At 42.0% G+C, this 21,957-nt stretch overlaps 1 protein-coding gene across 1 annotated transcript in view; it reads left to right on the top strand.

Moving 5' to 3' along the window:
* Positions 1 to 21,957, top strand: part of LOC142655282 (lactase/phlorizin hydrolase-like) — a 34,360-nt gene that overhangs the window by 6,097 nt on the left and 6,306 nt on the right. Inside the window, exons 3-13 of the mRNA XM_075829226.1 lie at positions 1,386 to 1,466; positions 2,907 to 3,012; positions 3,460 to 3,538; positions 4,290 to 4,956; positions 5,752 to 6,397; positions 6,671 to 8,227; positions 8,450 to 8,718; positions 14,754 to 15,044; positions 17,655 to 17,853; positions 19,379 to 19,581; positions 20,744 to 20,853. Coding sequence (XP_075685341.1) covers positions 1,386 to 1,466; positions 2,907 to 3,012; positions 3,460 to 3,538; positions 4,290 to 4,956; positions 5,752 to 6,397; positions 6,671 to 8,227; positions 8,450 to 8,718; positions 14,754 to 15,044; positions 17,655 to 17,853; positions 19,379 to 19,581; positions 20,744 to 20,853 — 4,208 coding nt within the window. The remainder of the gene's footprint in view (positions 1 to 1,385; positions 1,467 to 2,906; positions 3,013 to 3,459; positions 3,539 to 4,289; positions 4,957 to 5,751; positions 6,398 to 6,670; positions 8,228 to 8,449; positions 8,719 to 14,753; positions 15,045 to 17,654; positions 17,854 to 19,378; positions 19,582 to 20,743; positions 20,854 to 21,957) is intronic.

Genomic DNA, 21,957 nt, shown 5'->3' with positions numbered 1-21,957 from the left:
AAACCTCCTACACTGTGTGTCGCCATTTTTTTAGCTAACACACAGTGTAGTAGGTTAACATACAGTAGTAAACACACAGTAAAACACGAACATACATAGAAATAACTTACCTGCTCCTGCCGCCGCCGCTCCCTCCGGTCCGTCCGCTCCGTCTGCTGCCGCTGCTCCATGTGCACAAGTCCGGAAGCCGCGACCGGAAGTAGTAATCTTACTGTCCAACCGCGACTTCCGGTCCACAGGAAAATGGCGCCGGACGTCGCACAGTTCAACTTGGACTGTGTGGGAGCGGTGCATGCGCCGTTCACACACAGACGGCGTACAGCATAGTGGATGGAACGGGCCCCGTTCGCATTCACTATGGGACTGTATGTGCCGTATTCCATGTCTGTATGTGTCGTTAATCGACATACATAAATGGGAAAAAAAATGGCAGCCCCCATAGGGAAGAAAAAGTTAAAAAATAAAAAAAAAGTAAAACACAAACACACAAATAAATAAAAAAATGTTTAATAACACACTAAAGTAAAATTGATCAAAAAATTTTTTTTTTCGTGACACTGGTCCTTTAAGACCAAGGCCAGTTTGAGGGGGTTGGCAAACTAGGCAATTTCCAGGGACCCCTTTTCCTAGGGCCTACCCATGAATGGGACGACCAGAATTTTTCAGTGATCCCTTCACAGCACTGTCCCACCAGGAATTTTACAATTAACCCTTTCACCACGCAAGACCGTAAACGTTAAAATTCTGCGAAAAAAATTGTCATTGTGTAAAAATGGCGAGTGGGAGGGGCCTGCATTGCTTGTTCCCTGTGGCCCCATTTTCTCTACATTCAGCTCTGCATATGGCAATAGATGATGATAGCAACATCACCATTTGCACGATTAGATCAAAGCCAAAGCAAATGAGGTAATTTTAAATGAGGCAAGTCCCAACTACATAAAACGGTATAAAAAGCATCCAAAATCTACTGCTTATGTGACTATAGATTAGATATGATTTCTAATGGCCTACATAGAGTACGGATGCTCAATAGCAAACGGATGCTCAATTGCAAACATAAAAATGATCTCCCTTTCAGGAGCTGCTTGACACCAACACACTCCTAATCACCTGTGACCGGAGTTTCTGGTGCCCCAATCCCATTGTAATAACTCCAGTACATTTCCTTGTTTGCTAACATTGCAGCACCTATGGAGACCACATCGCTGTGCAAGTAATCACCACCCATTAAACTGGGGATGAGACGGGAACGGGCCTCACTATCCAGGGGACACATAGCAGCCGCATAGGCTACCCCTCTATGATACGTACACCCTTGCATAGAAAATAATGGAGTCGTATATGACAAGGATGAAAAACCAATTAACCAATGTTATATGTTTCAGGAAACCGTTGATTTCCTTGCACTGAACGTACAATTTGACTGCTTCAATGCCGATCAGCTGCAAGAGTGGATTGCAAATCAGGTAAGGAATAAGGTAACCCTTTATCAAAAATTATTTTCCAGAAGAAGCTATAGAGGTCTTGCTCTAGATCAACAGGAAGGTCAAGGAAACCAGATGTGTAACTATGAGCTGCACAGGTTGGGGAAGCACCTGGGCCCTAGAACCTAAGGGGGCTTCAAAAGGATCCTCTGTGCCATATGAGGAGACCATGATAGTTATGGAGCCCTGTTACAAATTTTACAATGGAGCCAACAAAATGTAAGTTACCTCTCTGGTGGGACCCATTGTAAAATACCCTCATATATATTTAAATTTAGTGCAATTTTGCTGGAATTAAGGGGCATGTGTGACCAGCGTTCTATAGAAATCATTGGGTTTTTATGTCTGCAATTGCAGATCTTCCAAAATACAGAATCCAAAACTGCTAACTGATGTGGAAATGTCTAGAAATGTACCACATACTAGTCCCAGATCCTGGTCCTCAACCAATCTAAATGAGATCTTAAGTAAGATTAAAATGATAAAACCTATTTTAGTTATCTGGTTTAGAAATCCCAAATATAAATACCCAATCGAATTTTGAATCAATGACCACCATCAATTTGCTGGAGTTGTGAGTGCTACAAAGAGCGTTTCTATCTGGAGGACTCAGCACATGCATTAAGCAGACATGTTATTCATTTGAATGAGAATCCCTGCAATGCTTCATTTCCCCTGTGGTGGCGCTGCAGTTGAATCGTTGCAAAGTTTCCCTAAAGATTACAGCTGATCCATGGCGGTCACACAGCTGGACAATCAGTGATCAGCTTATTTTTGATGAGCCCATCTAACAAAAAGGGATTGTCGAAAGCAAAGAACTCCTTTAAAGGGGTTGTCCAGTTTAAATTACCCATTTTCATATACCCTATTAGTAAATTCTAAGCTAATAGAGGGTGGTCCTCTGTTCAAGATCCTGATCTCTTAGCCATAGCGGAGAGAGCTTACATGGAGCGCTTCTCTCTGGAGGACCTGTCCTGTCCTGTCATTACACAGACAACACATTGATATGAATAGGCACTGTGTAATGCTTCATTTTCCCCTATGGAGGCGCTGCAGGGAAATTGAACACTTTCTGCCATACAACTGATTGCTGCCGATCCCAGCAGGAGGAAATCTTATTGCCAAAGGATCCTTCTAACAAGTAGAGATTTTCCAAAGCGGAGAAATACTTTTGCGACCGTAAACCAGACCTACAAATGTAATAATTCAGCATGCAGTGTCAGGGCCACAGTGTTCACCCCTATATAGCCTCCAGCTGCAATGTTTTTGACTGTGGCACGTGAGAGGCTATGTAGACACCGCATTACCATCACAGTTGTCATAAATCCCTCATTCATTGTATATTTTTCTTCGTAATGTTATAAAATATAGCTGATATTATTATTATTATTATTATTATTATTATTATTGTTATTATTACAGAACATCAAGAAGGGTCTGGACATGTTGGTTTTCAGCTTAGAACTAATTGACTGCAACTCCATGGAAGAGAATAACAAATATCTCTCTGCCTTTAAATTTGTGGAAGGTAAGGTAGTGATGTCTTGTATCTAATGACTGTTGCACAGATAATATTCAAGGATTAAAGCAGTTCTGACTATAAAATATGTGAAGGTATCACGCAGGACAAAACTTACATGATTCTTCTAACTTTCTAATCTCAGGTCTCCATAGTTCTGACACTGCTTTGAATTCAGGAGAGGGGACAGGGGGAGGAGAGAGCAGGGACTGTGCATTTGTATGAAGGCAGGGTGACTCTTTGACCAAATGATAGCTCCACATAATACATCTGCTAAACCTACTCCCTGGTCACTTTAATGATTTTTGGGCAAAGCTGGTGCTCTAAATGGTTGTGATTCTCTAGGCTATATAAAGACTTAAATTAACATACAGTGCCTACACCGTGCCCACGTCACAAACCTGGTGTGAACAGAGTCTTACTCTATAGTCATATTTTTTTATTTATTTTTTGCAGCATTAGTCGGCTCTGGTGCAGTAATTATAGGTTACGATGTCAGTCAACTTATACCCCAATCAAATGACAATCAAGTAAGGTAAGTACAAAAAATTCTATATACTTTTTATGTTATATGTTATAGAATGAATGTTTATTGTAAATTTCTTGTCATTCTCATCCTGAAATTTTTCCCCTCTGCCTTGCCTTTTTCAGATTCCTGAATCTAAAATGATTTCTCGTATTTTCTTCTTATGCTTTCTTCTACCTGAATATGAGGGACTTAAGGGGGTTGTCAATTCTGATTTAATAGAGAGGGGCCCCCCATTTCAGGAGTGGAAATGGGTACAAAGGGCATCCCCCTCTCTGAAAGGCCAGGCACTTCTGATCATTACACAAACAACTCATTGATTTCAATGGGAACTGTAATGCTTTATTTCCCCTGTGGTGGCGCTGCAGGAGATTTAAATACTGCCAGGTCCCCCCACAAATTACAGCTAGTCCCAGCAGCGGCACACCAAATGATATTGTCAGGGTACCCTTCTGTTGTAAAATTGTGGTCACCCAAGCATGTCCACGTACTAGCCAACTGGATCTCACACAACCCGTACCATACATTGACTCATATGACTCTTCCCAGAACGGTTGCACCTGTCAATGTCTGAGAAGCTAATTCAAGATGACAACCAATATGGCTGCACTTCCTGTTGTCCCTTTTTGCAAATATGGATGCCGGAAGTGAAAAAAATGCCATTATATTTTTTATGTTTTTTTAACCACAAGAGGAACATCAGATGATAGTCCTTTGTTTTTATTTGTAGGGAAAAAAAATCATTATGTTTGCATTTCAGACCAGAATATTCAGCAGCAACATCCTACTCGGCCTTTACCACAGTATGGGAGAGATTTGCTGCCCAGACACCAACAGAGAGAGACGTCTTCTTGCACGACACGTTCCCCAATGGTTTCCTTTTGGGCGCTTCCTCTTCGGCATTTAAAGTAGAAGGAGGCTGGGCCGAAGGGGATAAAGGACAATCTATATGGGATGTTTTTGGACAACATGGTCAAGCTGATAATAATGCAACTGCCGATGTGGCCTGTGACAGCTACCACAAGATTGACTATGACGTGTATCTCCTGAAGGGCCTACAGTCTAAGGTCTATCACTTCTCCATCTCCTGGTCTAGAATATTCCCAACGGGGCTGAAATCCAAAGTCAACTCCGCAGGCGTGAAATACTACAACAAATTAATTGACCGGTTAATCAAAGAAAATATTAAACCGATAGTAACTTTGTATCACTGGGATCTACCCCAAGCTCTGCAGGAGTCCGGGGGCTGGCAGAATGAAACCATCACAGAGGCATTTATGGAATATGCCGATTTCTGCTTCAGCAGTTTTGGAGATAGAATTAAACATTGGATAACGTTCCATGAACCTTGGGTTGTTAGTTATGCCGGTTACGGCACTGGCCAACATGCACCCGGGCTCAAGGATCCAGGAAATGCCTCCTTCAAGGTATAAATAGAAAAATAATTTAATAATCTAAATATTTCAATAATTTTTATGAAATTTGTCCGTCCTTAAAGCGGATCAGTCACCCTACTATGCTGTCCTGTTTAATGGCAGTATAGTATGGGGGCAGGTTCGCTCTATTAGCCCAAAAGGCACAAAATAATAACGTATTGTTTGGCTAAAAAAATTTTATAAAAAATACATAGTCATGAGTCCGCAGTGTTCATGAGGGGACCCCTACCCCCGCCTCTCCTGCCCTCCTCACTGGTGACTGACATCTACATGTATGCACTGCAGTCCGTCAATCACTGGTGGGGGAGGCGGGGGCAGCGCTCGCCTTATGTAAACAGCGGACTCATAACTATGTATTTTTTATTCTTCAATATATTTTTTCTGCCGTTTCGGCTACTAGAGCAGACCTGTCCCCATACTCTGCTGATATTAAACAGGAGATCAGGAGATCATAGTACGGTGACAGATCCGCTTTAACAATTCTTATTAAATTATTGGGAAAGATTATACGATAGAAGAAATTAACTTTTTATCACTAGAAAAGTCACGTATGAAAATATTTATCAGTTGATAACCAATGTCGTGCTATCTCTGCAGGTAACTATGATAGTGCAGGATATCTAACTGCAGAGTCCACCCTAATGATTAGATCACTATAAAGTGTTATCAGCATCATTATAGTAGGACTGTAAATATAGACTAGGAACGGAGAAATGATCCCATAATAAAACGAGGACAGAAATGGATAAGTATTTCTCTAATCAAGTCTTTTACATTCTATCTCAGGTGTCCCACAATATTGTGAAAGCTCACGCTAAGGCCTGGCATGTTTACAATGACAAGTACCGGGCCCCGCAACAAGGTCAAGTGGGGATCTCCCTTAATTCAGACTGGGCAGAACCAAAAAACCCTAATAATCCAGATGACATGAGTGCTGCTGAGCGATATCTCCAGTTCATGCTTGGGTGGTTTGCCCATCCTATTCTTGTCAATGGTGACTACCCAGAGGTCCTTAAGATGCAAGTCCATCACATAAATACCCAGTGCTCCAGTACAGTGGTTGAGCTGCCCACGTTCACTGAGGAGGAGAAGGTTTATATCAATGGCACTGCAGACTTCCTTGGCATCTCCCACTATACTTCCCGATTAGTAAATGCCTCTGAAAGTCAAAGTTGTGTGGCTGATTATGATAATATTGGAGGATTTGCACCACACGTGGATCCTTCATGGCCGTCCACCTCGTCACCATGGATATATGTGGTGCCATGGGGTCTCAGGAGGCTTCTAAACTTTGTCAAGGAAGAATATATAAAAGGAGGACTACCTATATATATAACTGGAAACGGTATGCCAACACCATACACTGGAGAGGTGTTCAATGACACAGCTCGGGTGGAGTACTTGGCAGCTTACATCAACGAAGCCCTGAAAGGTAATGAAATTGTGTTTCAATGAATTTCCAAAAACAGCACCACACCTGTCCATGAGTTGTATCTTGTATTGCATCGAACTGCATTGATGTTGATAGGGCTAAGCTGCTATACCACACTCAACCTGCGGACAGGTGCGGTGCTGTTTTTGGAAGAAAGCAGCCATGTTTTTGTAATCCTAAGCAATCCCGTTAACTTTATCAGTTATTTTTTTCCATTGAGTAATAATTACATTGGAAAGCCCTAACTGTGATGTTCACTTTATCCCATTGCAGCTGTCAAAACTGATAATGTGCCTGTAACTTCATATATAGTCCGATCCTTGCTGGACAGCTTTGAGGGATCAGAAGGATACCACCAAAGATATGGTTTGCATTATGTGAACTTTGAAGATGCAAACAGACAAAGGACTCCCAAAGAATCAGCCTATTTGTTCTCGAACATTATTGAAAATAATGGTTTTCCAAAAACAAAGATAGATAAGTTAGGATCTTCAAGTTTAAGATGGTCGTATTCAAGAAAGTTGCCCCCCCTCCCACCGTCTAATGTGCCTTCAACTGCAATAGTTGTATGGGAAAAATTTTCAGGGCAAACGACTTTTGAAAGGGACATGTACCATTATTCTACATTCCCAGAAGATTTCAAATGGGGAGTTTCAACCTCAGCTTATCAGATTGAAGGAGGATGGAATGCCGACGGAAAAGGACCTAGTACCTGGGACACATTCACACATGCTGGAAATATCAATGGTGGCGTGAATGGGGACATTGCCTGTGATAGTTATCACCAGCTGGATGCGGACTTGTATATGTTGAGGAGTCTAGGAGTGAACAGTTACCGGTTCTCCATCTCATGGTCTCGAATCTTCCCAACTGGACAGGGCATGGTCAATAATAAGGGTGTCGAGTATTATAACAGACTTATTAATGGCCTACTAGCAAACAACATCTCACCAATGGTGACACTTTACCACTTTGATCTTCCTCAGGCTCTCCAAGACTTGGGTGGTTGGGAGAATGATACAGTTCTCGAGGCATTTCACAACTATGCAGACTATTGTTTTAAAACGTTCGGAGATCGGGTCAAGTTCTGGATGACATTTAATCAGCCCCATTCAATTGTAACTGCTGGTTATGGGATAGGTTTATTCCCACCTGAAATTAAGAATGATACTGCCTCAGCTCCATACAGAGTAGCTCATAATCTGCTTAAGGTCCACGCCAAGGTTTATCATACCTATGATGAGAAGTACAGAGAAAGCCAAGGAGGTGTCATATCAATTAGTCTCAATACGGAATGGGTGGAACCCAAAGACCACACTGACCAACGGGACATAGAGGCTGCTGACCGCTACTTACAGCTAACATTAGGGTGGTTTGCACACCCTATTTTCAAGAATGGTGACTACCCAGAGGTAATGAAATGGCAGGTAGCCAATAAGAGTGAGCTGCAGGGTCTTCAATCTTCCAGGCTTCCAGCTTTTACAGATAAGGAGAAGACATACATCCAAGGCACAGCAGACGTTTTCTCCATAAACATCTACGCCACAAAAATAGTTCGGCATAAAACTTCTAGGCTTACTCCACCATCTTTTGAAAATGATATTGACATTAATGTAGAGGCATATCCTACTAACTGGCCAACATCAGCCATTGAACAGCACAGACCAACAGCTTGGGGATTGAGGAGGTTGCTCAATTGGGTGAAAGAAGAATATAGAGATGTCCCTATATACATCACAGAAAATGGCGTTTCAACAAATAGTAATGATGACTTTGAAGACTTGGGCCGAATATTTTACTATAAAACCTATATTGACGAGGCTTTGAAAGGTACGTATTATATATTTACAATATTTCAATTATGTCCAAACCTCACCTATTCTGTACTCCTTTGTGTATTAGAACCTGGTCAATCTGTAAAGTAAATAGGATGTTTTTATGGGTTTGGATCTGTATACAAACAAATGTTCATGGTAGCACAGAGCAAGTCAGGAGAGGAGTTTGCTGGGCCTGTGGGTGGTAGTGACCTGTGCATTTGTTTCCTCGCTTCAGCTTACAGTCTAGACGGGGTAAATCTTAAAGGTTACACAGCCTGGTCCCTCATGGACAACTTTGAATGGAACTTGGGATACAGTGTGCGTTTTGGTCTCCACCATGTGGATTTCACAAATCCTAACCGTCCAAGGACTGCAAAACGATCGGCCATGTACTACTCGGAGGTTATAGCCAACAATGGTATCCCGTTACAGAAAGAGGATGAGTTTTTATATGGAGAGTTCCGTCCTGACTTTGCATGGAGCGTGGCATCTGCAGCTTATCAGGTTAGACAACCCACAAACTTTTCCCTTCATTTAAGCTATGCACCCCTATATATTAAAGAGGTTCTCCACCTGTTTGCATATCTACAAAAATCTTATGATAGGACAATACAATAAAGAGAAAAGTGTAGTTTAAAGGTAATGTATCCTATTGTTTAAATCATTTTTTTAAGAACTTTTGTTGATTGTTTTTATTTTCCATGTCTTTATGTATATTAAAAAATAATCCTAAAATCTTGCAATTCTCACTCTGGCCACTGAGCCTCACAATAGACTGACCCTTCCTGTTCTGTAGAGATCACTTCTCAGGAGTCATCTCATTATCATCACAGGCAGGATTACACTGACCGGTAACACCACTATTCATAATAGACAGACCCTTCCTGTTCTGTAGAGATCACTTCTCTGCAGACATCTCATTATCATCACATGTAGGATTACACAGGTTACACCTATATTTAGATAACAGGATCCAGCATTCACAATAGGTGATGGAAACAGCTCCACCTCCCCCTTCCTGCACAATGACCTCCCATAGAAGTCAATGGGTCAGCACCAGACTATTGTTTCCTATGGTCCATGTGGCTGTTATAAAGCATAACTCTAAATGCTGTTAACAGCAGCTCAGGTGAGATGGCTGCCCCCATAGTCATGTACAGAAAATAGAATAAACAAATCTAGACCAAAAAAAAAAAAAGATTAGAAAAAAAGATTGTTTCACTATGTGGTTTTAATTAGTAAAAAAAATAAATATATATATATAGATGATACATTCCTTTTAGTTAATTGCTAAGGATAGAGACGTTTATTGGGCCTGGTGACAAACTGAGCAATTGCCCAAAAACCTAGGTTCTTCTGCACCCGGGGCAAAGATTTAGATTGTCACCCCCCCCCCCCCCCCAACTTATTTCCCCACATCTCCTTCCCCCTCGCCATGTTTGCTTTCCCTACTAATCAATGAGGTGTAATTTGTTTTCACAATTTTTTTAATGTAACTCGAGCATAAAAGCATTTCTACATTTTACAAGCGATATAATTATATAACGTAGTTAACATAAAAATAGATGAAAATAAAATAAATGAAAGAGGCCACACACAGCCCCTTGTAGATAGCGCCACACAGCCCCCCTTGTAGTTAACGCCACACAGCAACCGTTGTAGATAGCGCAACAGAGCCCCCTTGTAGATAGTGCCAGACAGCCTCCCTTGTAGATAGCGCCACAAAGCCCCCCTTGTACATAACTCCACACAGCCCCCCTTGTAGATAACGCCACACATCCCCCCTGTAGATAGCCCCACACACATCCGCCTTGTAAATAGCGCCACACAGACCCCCCTTGTAGATATTGCCACGCACAGCCCTCCTTGTAAATAGCGCCACATTCCCCCCCCCCCCTTTTAAATAGCGCCACACTGTAAACTATCACTTTCCGCTCTGCCTGACAGGACTTACCGGTGGACCCGAGGTGGTCATGCGGCGCAGGCAGCGGTGGAGTTCCTTCTGACTAGGGGCGGTGACAGCCAGGGCCGGCCTTAGGTTGGATGGCGCCCTGTGCGGGACTCTCTATTGCCGCCCCCTACACAAACCAAAAATTAACCACATATATAGACACGCACATACTGGAACATATATACTGTACATACATAAAGACAGATACTTAGACATACAGGCAAATATACATACACACATCTGGAATATATACATACAGGTAAATATATAGACATACATACACACACACACACATTCTGGAATATATAGACAAATATATAGAAAGAGACCTCCAGCTCACCTTAAATGTATAGTTTAGATCATCTCGCACGGGTCCTCGTGTCGGCACACGATAGGTAAATAGCAACGGAAAAGAGGGTTTTGGATCCAGCGTAGATTAGTGGAATAAAACGGAAGAATATTCCAAGTTTAATGAAATTCATAGATTAAAAAGAAAAAAGCCAGGATGGATGATTGGGAGTGTGCAATCCTGGTAGTGTGAGGGAAAACAAATCAATTATAGATGAAGCCTACGCGTTTCAAACGCTACACGCGTCCTTAGTCATGGCTGAAGCTGACCTTCTGGTTTGTTTGACTGGGATATATATCCCTGTTTGCAGGTGTTGCAAATAAGTTTGATTGCCTTTCCCCTGAATCTCTGTATTGTAGCGTAATGTTATTGGATTCATGTTTCATTTTTAACAACTATATCACACATATGGATTAAGGATAAGCCATGCTATTGGAGCTAATTTAGTTGGTTTATTAATGGAAACATAGTATATCATGGCTTTGTTTCAAAATAGTACGGATTTATTTGACTCTGAGTTATCGAGGGACATGACTTCCGGTTCACTATGTGATTATTTATGTTTGCGTTCCACAGTGCCTAGTAACCCTGGAACGCAATCCGGAAACGTAATAGTGGCTGGAAGCAGATGTCGAGTCGGAAGGTAAATTGAATAGGTAGATGTGAAAAGGGAAGAATATAGCTTAACATCTGTACTAGTTGACTATAGCAATAGTGTTAAAGTGTGATATAATAGTATGTTTAAAACTAGTGTATTTGAATGTAAAAATGTTTATTTGTGTGAATATTCATTTTTAGGGGATGAGCTAGAGGCGTATTAGGTATCATTTTTGGGTTAACAATCTCAATTTAGTCATGATAGTTTAACCAGAATATCTTTTTTTGTTGTTTGGAAGGTCAGTAGATGATTATAGATACCATGTAAAAGGTAGAAGCTATCTAGGAATTTATAGTTTTTATAGGGGAAAAAAGAAGAACGGGTTATATATGCACAGTGGTATATATAATGGGTTTAGTGATTTGTTTAAAAAATGTAAGGATGCAAGAAATCTATAACATGCACGATACATTATTAAAATTGGTAGTACGGACCTGGACATGAAAAATTGGTAGACTGAATATTTGAATTAACCAATGACAAAACGAATAATATTATAATTAGTTATATTCTTATGAGGTAACCATTATGTATCGTATGTTTTGTGTGAGTACATAATGAAATATATTATCATGTGGAAAAATATGTAGTGGTTGTAACGTATGTATATCATATGGTATATAGATGAAACCAATGTAATGCTGTACACACAAATAAACATTTTTACATTCAAATACACTAGTTTTAAACATACTATTATATCACACTTTAACACTATTGCTATAGTCAACTAGTACAGATGTTAAGCTATATTCTTCCCTTTTCACATCTACCTATTCAATTTACCTTCCGACTCGACATCTGCTTCCAGCCACTATTACGTTTCCGGATTGCGTTCCAGGGTTACTAGGCACTGTGGAACGCAAACATAAATAATCACATAGTGAACCGGAAGTCATGTCCCTCGATAACTCAGAGTCAAATAAATCCGTACTATTTTGAAACAAAGCCATGATATACTATGTTTCCATTAATAAACCAACTAAATTAGCTCCAATAGCATGGCTTATCCTTAATCCATATGTGTGATATAGTTGTTAAAAATGAAACATGAATCCAATAACATTACGCTACAATACAGAGATTCAGGGGAAAGGCAATCAAACTTATTTGCAACACCTGCAAACAGGGATATATATCCCAGTCAAACAAACCAGAAGGTCAGCTTCAGCCATGACTAAGGACGCGTGTAGCGTTTGAAACGCGTAGGCTTCATCTATAATTGATTTGTTTTCCCTCACACTACCAGGATTGCACACTCCCAATCATCCATCCTGGCTTTTTTCTTTTTAATCTATGAATTTCATTAAACTTGGAATATTCTTCCGTTTTATTCCACTAATCTACGCTGGATCCAAAACCCTCTTTTCCGTTGCTATTCTGGAATATATACATACAGGTAAATATATAGACATACATACACATACTGTACACACATACCGGCAGATAAATACACAGACAGGGACAAATACATAAAAGGCACATATATACAAGCAAAAAGACACATTCACAAACAGACCCATATATATCCACACAGGCACATATATACCCAGTACAGATAATGTAGTAGATTTCACATGCAGTCCTATGTAACGCCACAGATAACTCAGTGATAACTCTCTGAGTACAGATAATGTAGTAGATGATAACTATACCCACAGACACATATAAACACACACACAGAGGCATATATATAAGGGCAGCAGGGTATATAAGGGGCAGCAGGGTATAGAGGGGGCAGCAGGGTATATAGGGGGGAGCAGGGCGTATAGGGGGCAGCAAGGTGTATAGGGGGCAGCAGGGTGTATAGGGGGCAGCAGGGTATATAGGGGCAGCAGGGTATATAGGGGCAGCAGGATATATAGGAGGCAGCACAGATATCTGCATTTTATCTGTTCTACTTTAATATTGAACACACTTTTACAAAGAGACAGACACACAAACACACACACACACACACACACACAGTAACATATACACATACAAACACAGAGACACATACTGTATACACACACAGACACTCACCATGTCTCCTTGCTAACAGGATCACCGGCTTATTGCAGGATGGGCTGTGGGCGGAGCTTCCTCCTCTGCTCTTCAGCTGTTATTTACTCCGTGTGTGTAACAGCAGAGCACAGAATAGAGACAGAGTCCAGTGGCGCCCCCTACATGCTGGGAGAGTGCAGCGCCCTGTGCCCTCGCACACCCCTAAGGCCGACCCTGGTGACAGCCCGGGAGTGGACCAGTCCAGTCATCTGACTTCCGTGAGGTCAGATGACAGGTCAGGTGACTGGACTGGTCCACTCCCTGGCCGTCACAATCCCCAGTCAGAACGCCGCTGTATGATCTCCTGGCTCTTCCTAAAGCTGATCACTGCTGCAGGTGTCCGACATACAGGGCGCCTATCAGCAGCGATCAGCTGCTCTGCGGTGCCCCCCCTTCCCTACCACCTAGTTGCGACCGGGCACATGCCCCGCCTGCCCCCCTAGCTACGCCCCTGGCATAAACTATACGATGAGCCGATGATCGAGCATTTGCTCGTTTGTCGGCTGATTGTTGCCTTGTTTACACAGGGCAATGATCAGGGAACAAGCGTTCATATGACTGCTCGTTTGCCCGATCATTGACCCGTGTAAAAGGGCCCTTCTTTAAGCAGGCAACCAGAGCAAGATCTTGGCAGTGGCTCTCCTTTATGGCAAATAGAGGGGGTTCTGAGCACCACTCTATGATGTCCATATGCCCTACTGTCCCGAAGGGAGAACCACTTTAAGTACTGCTAAGCCTTCTTTGCTCTCAGTTCAAAGCTTGCTTTGAAGTAATCTGTGACAGACTGGTTGTTAGGCAATGTATCCATAGCAACCATTCTGTTACCAAATAAGGGAATGAGCAGCTTGATAACGGTAACGCCATACTACCACCTGGTTCGAATAGTTTTAATGATCAGCTTATTATAAAAATACATTCAGATGGAGAACCTTTTTAATGTCTTGTTTAGGAAAACAACTTTCAAAACAAATATACTTGGTGTTTCAATTCTTCACCTTTTTCAAAACCTCTACTTTCCCTCAGTGAATGTAAACATTTTTGTTCACATTCAGAGGCTGAAAACTTGTCAAGATCATATTTTCAACCAGGGAAAATTATATACTGTGCATACCACCAACCGTCCAGTTTTTCCAACAGATCACAAAGTGGGTGGCGCTTCTGTAAATTTACGTAAACGTAGGCGTTCCAAAGATGTTTTGCAGGTGTGGCTTAAAAAAGTGTCCCACAAATGAAGATGAAACTGTTGGGAGGTATGACGGTGTTATGCCTAGTGCTGGGCCTGAGGGGGTGGTGTATGACAGAAATTTTCATGATCTTTGAAATCCTGATTCATACACCGCCATGCCTTATGTATAACACAGCGAATCAGATTTTTTTTCCTGGAGTGTTCATTTCCATAAACATACATTTTTCATTCATTGACAGCAAGTAGAGCTCGTGAAAGCTGAGGGGAATTTAGACACCTAGAATATTAGAAAGTCGTAGAACTTTTTGCAGTGAATGAGATAATGACCGCGTTAATTCTTGGTCTTTAGATTGAAGGAGCGTGGAGAGCTGATGAAAAAGGCCTGAGTATCTGGGATAAGTATACACATTCGCTATCTAGAATCGCGAACGATGAAAATGGTGATGTGGCCTGTGACAGCTACAACCGAATGGACGAGGACGTGGAGCTGCTCAGAAACCTTAAAGTCACACACTACCGGTTTTCTATCTCATGGCCACGGGTTCTCCCCGATGGAACGCAAAGATATGTGAATGAAGCCGGACTCAACTACTACAGCAAACTGGTTGACGCTCTCTTGGCTGCAAATATCAAGCCTCAGGTAATAATAGTGGTATAAAGGTATCAGTTATAACCTAAAATACATCACTGGTAAATATAAATCCTTAACCAGGTCAATCATTGCTGCAATCCCAATGCAATGGTGGAGATCAAAGAAACCTCTGATTTCCGCCGTTTAACACCATGCGTGCCGCGATTACTACATGAGGAAAAATAATGGGGAGGTGCACCCTTTGTAAGCGTCACAGGCGTGTCCTGTGATCCGATCGCCAACAATACCTTGTTTGGGCAGACAGTCCAGGGTCCCTTGGAGGACTGCTGGGCGGTCTTTAGTATTGCCATTTGATAGCGCATACTAAGGGCCTGTTCACATCAGCGTTGGCTTTCCGTTGAGGGGTTCCGTCTGAGGTTTCCGTCGTGGAACCCCTCAACGGAAAGTCAAACGGAAACCTTAGCTTCCGTTTGCATCACCATTGATATCAATGGTGACGGAAACATTGCTAATGGTTTCCGTTTGTCACCATTGTGGCGGGTTTCGTTTTTTTTTGACGGAATCAATAGCGCAGTCGACTAATGTGTGCCTCTCATTAACAACTGCCTTTGTATTTACAAGAATATACAATAAACATAGCACAACAGAAAAAAACAGGTGTAGAGTAACGGAGCAGGCGAAGGAAGTCGGAGTCCGCACAAGACACTGCTGGGTCGTGTTCACACAGGAAGGCTCCATGCTTGCTCGCTTTTGGAGTAGATACAACAGGTGGAGCAGACAGTGGGTGTGAGCAGCCTGCACAAAGTGTGCGGAGACCAGTGGTTCATCCTCCATCCACAATCAGCAGTTAGGCCTTACTCAGACGAACGTGTATTCCGTCCGTGCTACGCGCATGGAATTCACGCGCGCCGCACGGACTTATGTAAGTCAATGGGGCCGTTCTGACAGGTCGTGATTTTCACGCAGCGTGTGTCCGCTGCGTAAAACTCCTATAAATGCCCAATACTTGCCCGTGTTTCAAGCAGCATGCACCCATTGAAGTCAATGGGTGCGTACAAATCGCGCTTGGTATACAGAAGCACTTCCGGGTGCCGCACGTGATTCGCGCTACAGTATTAACTGGTTGCCGACACAGGACGAGTATGCTCGTCCTGAGTGGCGAGCACTTCGCGCATTAGGACGAGCATACTCGTCCTGTGTGACAGCCGTCCCTGCGCGCGTCTGTGCGCGCGGTCGAGAGCGGGGCAACGGCTGTAATAAACAGCCACGGCCCCGCTCTGGCAGCGGAGAGGAGAGAAACATCTTCTTTCCGCTGTTAACCCTTTGAACGCCGCGATGACAGCTGATCGCGGCGTTCAAAGAGAGGGGACTGCACATTGATCGCGTCACAGAAGATAACTGTGACGCGATCAAAGCCCATAACTTGTATGGCCAGACAGCCCAGGGTCCAGTGAAGGACCCCAGGGCTGTCTGAACATATTTCCTGTTGTTAGGGCATACTGAGGTATGCCCTAACAACTGCCTGTGTACGATCAGTAACAGGCTAATGTACTGGCATATAGATCTATGCCAGTACATTACAGTTACAAAATAAAAATAAAAATGATAAATCCCTTTATGGGATTAAAAAAAAAAGTTAAATGAATGTAAAAAAAAAATAATGGTAAATAAATAAATAAAAACTAAATAAAATACACAGAAACACACATTTTTTTATAATAAATCAATATAACATATTTGGTATCACCACGACCGTAACAACCTGTACAACAAATGTATAACATTATTTATGATGATCGGTGTATGGTGTAAAAAAAAAATTATTAAAACTGCTGCGCAACTGCTTTTTTTTCTGCATTTTAATCTAATTAAAAATTTATAGAAATTAAACGATAATGTATTTGTACCAAAAAATGGTACGTACATAAAGTTCAACTCGTCACGCAAAAAACAAAGTCTCATACAACTACGTCGTACAAAAAATAAAAGAGTTATGAGCGTCGGGATGCAAAGAGGGAAATGTAAAAAAAATTGCTCTGTCCTCAAGGCCAAAATTGTCTGTGTCCTTAAGGGGTTAAAATTAATGAATGAAAACAGAAAAGCACCTCCTTTCTTTTATGTTTGTAAACATAAAAACAGAGTGTCAGAATGATGCCGGCTGCGCGAAAATCACGCAGCCACGCACCATATACCGATGCCACACTGAATTTTTGCGCACGCAAAACACAGCGTTATTTGCGCGTGCAAAACGGACATGTCCGTGTGAATAAGGCCTTAGCTAGTTTATTTTTTTGTGGGGACTAGAGGGTCGCTTTAACCTGATTATTACAGTCTCAATCTTAGACCAGGCAGGCAGAAGATGCAGCATATTTATCACAGTGGTGCATGCCGTATGATAGTTTTGGCTCATCTTGCTAGACATGTTAGACACTTTTCTCTTCCTCTTGGTTGATTTAGTTTAGACCAATATTTTCCATTGTAAGCCGTGCCCCCTTTTCTATACACTTTTCAAAACGCGTGAGGCACAAAAAGTGTCTAAAAGACACAATAAATCTGACGCAAGGCAAGGCATGTACGCCAGTCTCTGCGCCAAATTGAGCCAGAATTTTGGTGCATTTAGCTTAGTAAATCTCCCCCATTGTGTTTTGTTTTGCATAGGCGACGCTATATCACTGGGATCTTCCTCAGGCCTTACAAGATGTTGGAGGTTGGGAGAATGAGACAATAGTGGCAAGGTTTAAGGATTACGCTGACCTTCTCTTCCAAAGACTGGGTGATCGGGTGAAGTTCTGGATCACTCTGAATGAGCCGTACATCATTGCCAATTTGGGGCACGGCTATGGAACAGCAGCTCCAGGTAAGACCAGTGTGAAAAATGCCAAAACGGAGTTAAAATATGATCATTACCTAAAAGATGCACTGGTATGCTGATCTTAAAAATCACCATTCTCTCCAAAAACAGCAACACAAGGGAGCGTGTAGCTCCTCCATATAATACCATCTACTAAATTGGTTTTAGGGGTAATCCATGCCTAGAAATGATTCCAGACACAAATGCAAATTAGATTTCCCGTAGCCATTAGTATTTATTGATGGATCTGCACACTGCCCTATGATAAGAGGAGCTCTCCAAACTGGAGAGCCCTAGTCCATATGCCTCTATAAAAGTCATGGAGGGTGGTCCACCACTTGGGTCCCCTCTCTATTAGCCAGTGCTCCGTCTGACTGGGCAAGACCGTGTATTATAATGTTGCCCACTCATTTGAATGGATGCCATATAGTCCTACGTCTTACCCGCAGCTTCCTCTCGCGATAACAGTCGGTCGATTTAAGGTGATCGACTGATCTTGGATGAGGGAAGACATTTCCAGTGCAGCAGTGGCAGCTCAAGCCTCGGCTCATGGGGGGGGGGGGGGGGGGGGGGAAGAGGTCCTGAATATAGTATTTACACATTGGATGTCAAACAGAAACTACTATCATCGGTTACCACTGATACTTAGACAGGTTCCTGTCACACAGGTATAATGTAGAAGAATGTAGTGCAGCCTCCCTGTCCGTATACTTATGGTTTCTCAGCTTATTTAGGAGACTATAGAGAGAATGATAATCACAGTGTCCACCAGCATGCAGAAATTGTATTGTATTTAGCTGATCATGTGATGCTGTGCTGAAGCATCATGGGATTGATAGCAAAGCAGAGAAGAAGAGAAAGCTGGGGAAATCTAAGAATCAAGGTGGAAGCTTTTTTTAATAAAGCAGACAAGGCAGCAGTTCAAAAAGTAAGTACAGTATATATAAAAGAAGAGTAGAGGTGGGGGGTGCAGACATGGAAAGTTGTGTTTCCGCTGGAGGTCTTCTTTAACAATAACATTATATTTTAATGTTGTGGTTGAAGGGGATGTCTAGTTAAGAAAAACATTTATAAATGCTTTAAGAAATTCCAAACTAATAGAGCGGGGTTCTCCGTACAAGAACCTTATCTCTTAGCCAAATGAGACATTGGCTACAAAGAGCATCCGCTACTCTGGAGGACCCACCACGTCCATTCATTATACAAGCAGCCCATTGATTCTGATGGCCTCTGTGTAATGCTTTACGTCTCCTGTGGTGGCGCTGCAGGGAAAAATAACTCTTGCGGCCAGTTTACAGTTGATCGTTGTGGGTCCTAGCATCGGGACATGTGATCAGTTTATCATTGTGGGTCCCTGCTAACAAAACAGATTGTACAAAGCCGAGAACCCCTTTGACTCCTATAGATCAAAGGTGTTAGAAGTCCTTCAGATCATTATGGTTGTTTTATTTAAGGGACACATGGTCATTTTTTAAATGCTGAGCTATTACTACTACGTAAGATATTTAATTTTCATTATTATTCCTTAAAGGAATTTTTGATAGGCCTGGGTGCGGACCCTACGAAGTTGGACATAATCTCATTAAGGCACACACTGAGGCCTGGCACCTCTACAACAGTACCTATAGAGCACAACAAAAAGGCCTAATTTCCATAACCATTAACTCGGACTGGGCTGAACCAAGAAACCCCTACAAACAGGAAGATGTAGAGGCAGCTCGGAGATATATGATGGTATGATTCGGATTGGAGATAATAAAAGTAGGATTGCCATATATTTGTAGTATGCTGAACAGCATTCTATACATATTTCATTAAAAAAAATAAGCTCCAGGTTAAAAACGCTACTGTGCATTGTAGAAAAAAAAGGAAACCATCAACAAGCAGGGTAGCTGCTCTTTACAGGTTTGTCAGTCTTATTATGTGGTATTTTGTACTTAATATGTGATTGCTTGTTTATCTGTCCGTCTGTTTATCTGTCGATGAGCATCGACTCATTTGTCAAATAGTTAAGCTACCCTAAGAAGTCAGACGGCCATTAAAAGAAAAGGCAAAATAAGGGTTGGCAGCAGCATTTTACCTACTTGCTGATAGTTTCTACATAACAAACTAAAAAATGGCAAAAAAGAAAACACATGTACATTCCAAAGATGGTAAATTTTACATTAGTTCACTTTAAAGGCTGTATACTCTTTTAAAACTATTTTATTTCTCCCGTAAATCTAAAAGAAAAAATATGCAACTTTGCAAATAGTCTCAATTAAAATATTCCTCTGCTTCTTGCTAATCTAGACCGTAGAAAACGGCCAGATGGAAGAGATTAACACATGATTGTAGCATTAGGCTATGTTCACACGGAGTATTTTGGGGGAGGAATATCTGCCTCAAAGCTCCAAACGGAATTTTGAGGCAGATATTCCTCCCCCAAAATACTCCGTGTGAATAGCAATGATCGCGCCGTTTTTCGCCCGCGGCCATTGAGCGCCGCGGGCAGAAAACACGCTTTCTCCTGCCTCCCATTGAAGTCAATGGGAGGTCGGAGGCGGAAGCGCTCGAAGATAGGGCATGTCGCTTCTTTTCCCCGCGAGGCAGTTTTACTGCTCGCGGGAAAAAGACGCCGACGCCTCCCATTGAAATCAATGGGAGGCGTTCTCGGGCCGTTTATGCCGAGTTTTGCGACGCGGTTTCCGCGTCAAAAAACTCGGCAAAAGACCCCGTGTGAACATAGCCTTAGACTACACCCAGTTTATTTGTAGTCTGTTAGCAGAGAGACACATAGGTGTGCATAGGAGCTGTATACAGGTTTTCTTTTTAGAATCCAGACTATTTGCATAGTGCGATCCTCTGCCGTTATCCCCATATGCATTTGATTTCCTTCTTTTGCTTGCCTGTCTAGTTTTATGGTGGATGGTTTGCAAATCCAATTTTCAACAACGGAGATTACAATGAGATCATGAAGTCACGGGTTCGGGAGAGGAGTCTAGCACAAGGACTAACGAAATCTCGGTAAGAGAAACACCCCGAAAATGCCTGGATGGGGCTGGTTTATAATGTTTTATATATTGGTATGGATAGATAGATAGATAGATAGATAGATAGATAGATAGATAGATAGATAGGATAGATTTATAGTGTTTAGGTGGCATTAGTGTTCGCAGTGTGCTGTCGCCATTTTTGAATACTGTATTGTTTGTTGTCTTAGCGGTTCTCACACCTGCATACGCGTTTTGTTTCATTTTGATGGAATGTGCTGATCAAATTTTGCTGTCTCTTATGTATGGCATGTATGTGGGGTTAGTGACTGCCTCCATTGTTGATCTTGCACTCCTCCCATTCTGCCCTGGGTAATTTTAATTTGTTTAATGCTGGTTCCTACCATCCCCAGGTATATGTAGGCTTAGTCCCAGTTCTGAGGATATGTGCAGCGTAGGTTCCCACTTTATAGAGGTCGCCTTGTCGTGGCAGGTGGACTCACACAATTTGATCAAAATGTGCACTAAGAACCTCACTATTGTAAGTAGATTCAGCAGCTTCAGTAGATTCAGAGTTCTGTCGCCATTTTTTATTTTTGGATATGATAGATAGATAGATAGATAGATAGATAGATAGATATGAGATAGATAGATAGATAGATAGATATGAGAAAGAGAGAGTGATAGATAGATATGAGATTCAGTTAGACAGGCCCCTTTTTTTCAGCCATGAGGCCGTGCCCCTGATGGCAGTACCACTAGTACTGCCCTGATGGTGGCCCTGCCCTTCCATGTAGGATGAGGATGCAGTAGGGTCAGGGGCATAGTTATAGGGGGTGCAGAGGTAACCGTTGTATCGGGGCTTTGTGTATGGTATTTTGGCCACATAGAAGACATCAATATTATAAATGGCACATGATAGGTTAATGATTTTTCATTACGGCTCAGGAGCTTTAGGTTACGCCTCTCAGTAGGGTTATGGTTTGGTGATGATCTGGTAGCATCGTCAGTCAATGACTGTGCTGGGACAAGAACAAGGTATTATCTGTGTTTGTCTCTGATGCATCTAAAAATTAATAAAAAACCAACAGCAACTTTGTAAAGTATCTTGATTAAAAATCTCTTACCATTTGTGTTT

This window comes from Rhinoderma darwinii, chromosome 6 (genome assembly GCF_050947455.1).
Source record: "Rhinoderma darwinii isolate aRhiDar2 chromosome 6, aRhiDar2.hap1, whole genome shotgun sequence".
Taxonomy (NCBI): Eukaryota; Metazoa; Chordata; class Amphibia; order Anura; family Rhinodermatidae; genus Rhinoderma; species Rhinoderma darwinii.
Note: the sequence above shows the minus strand (reverse complement) of the source record. Positions and strands in the feature narration are given on the sequence as shown.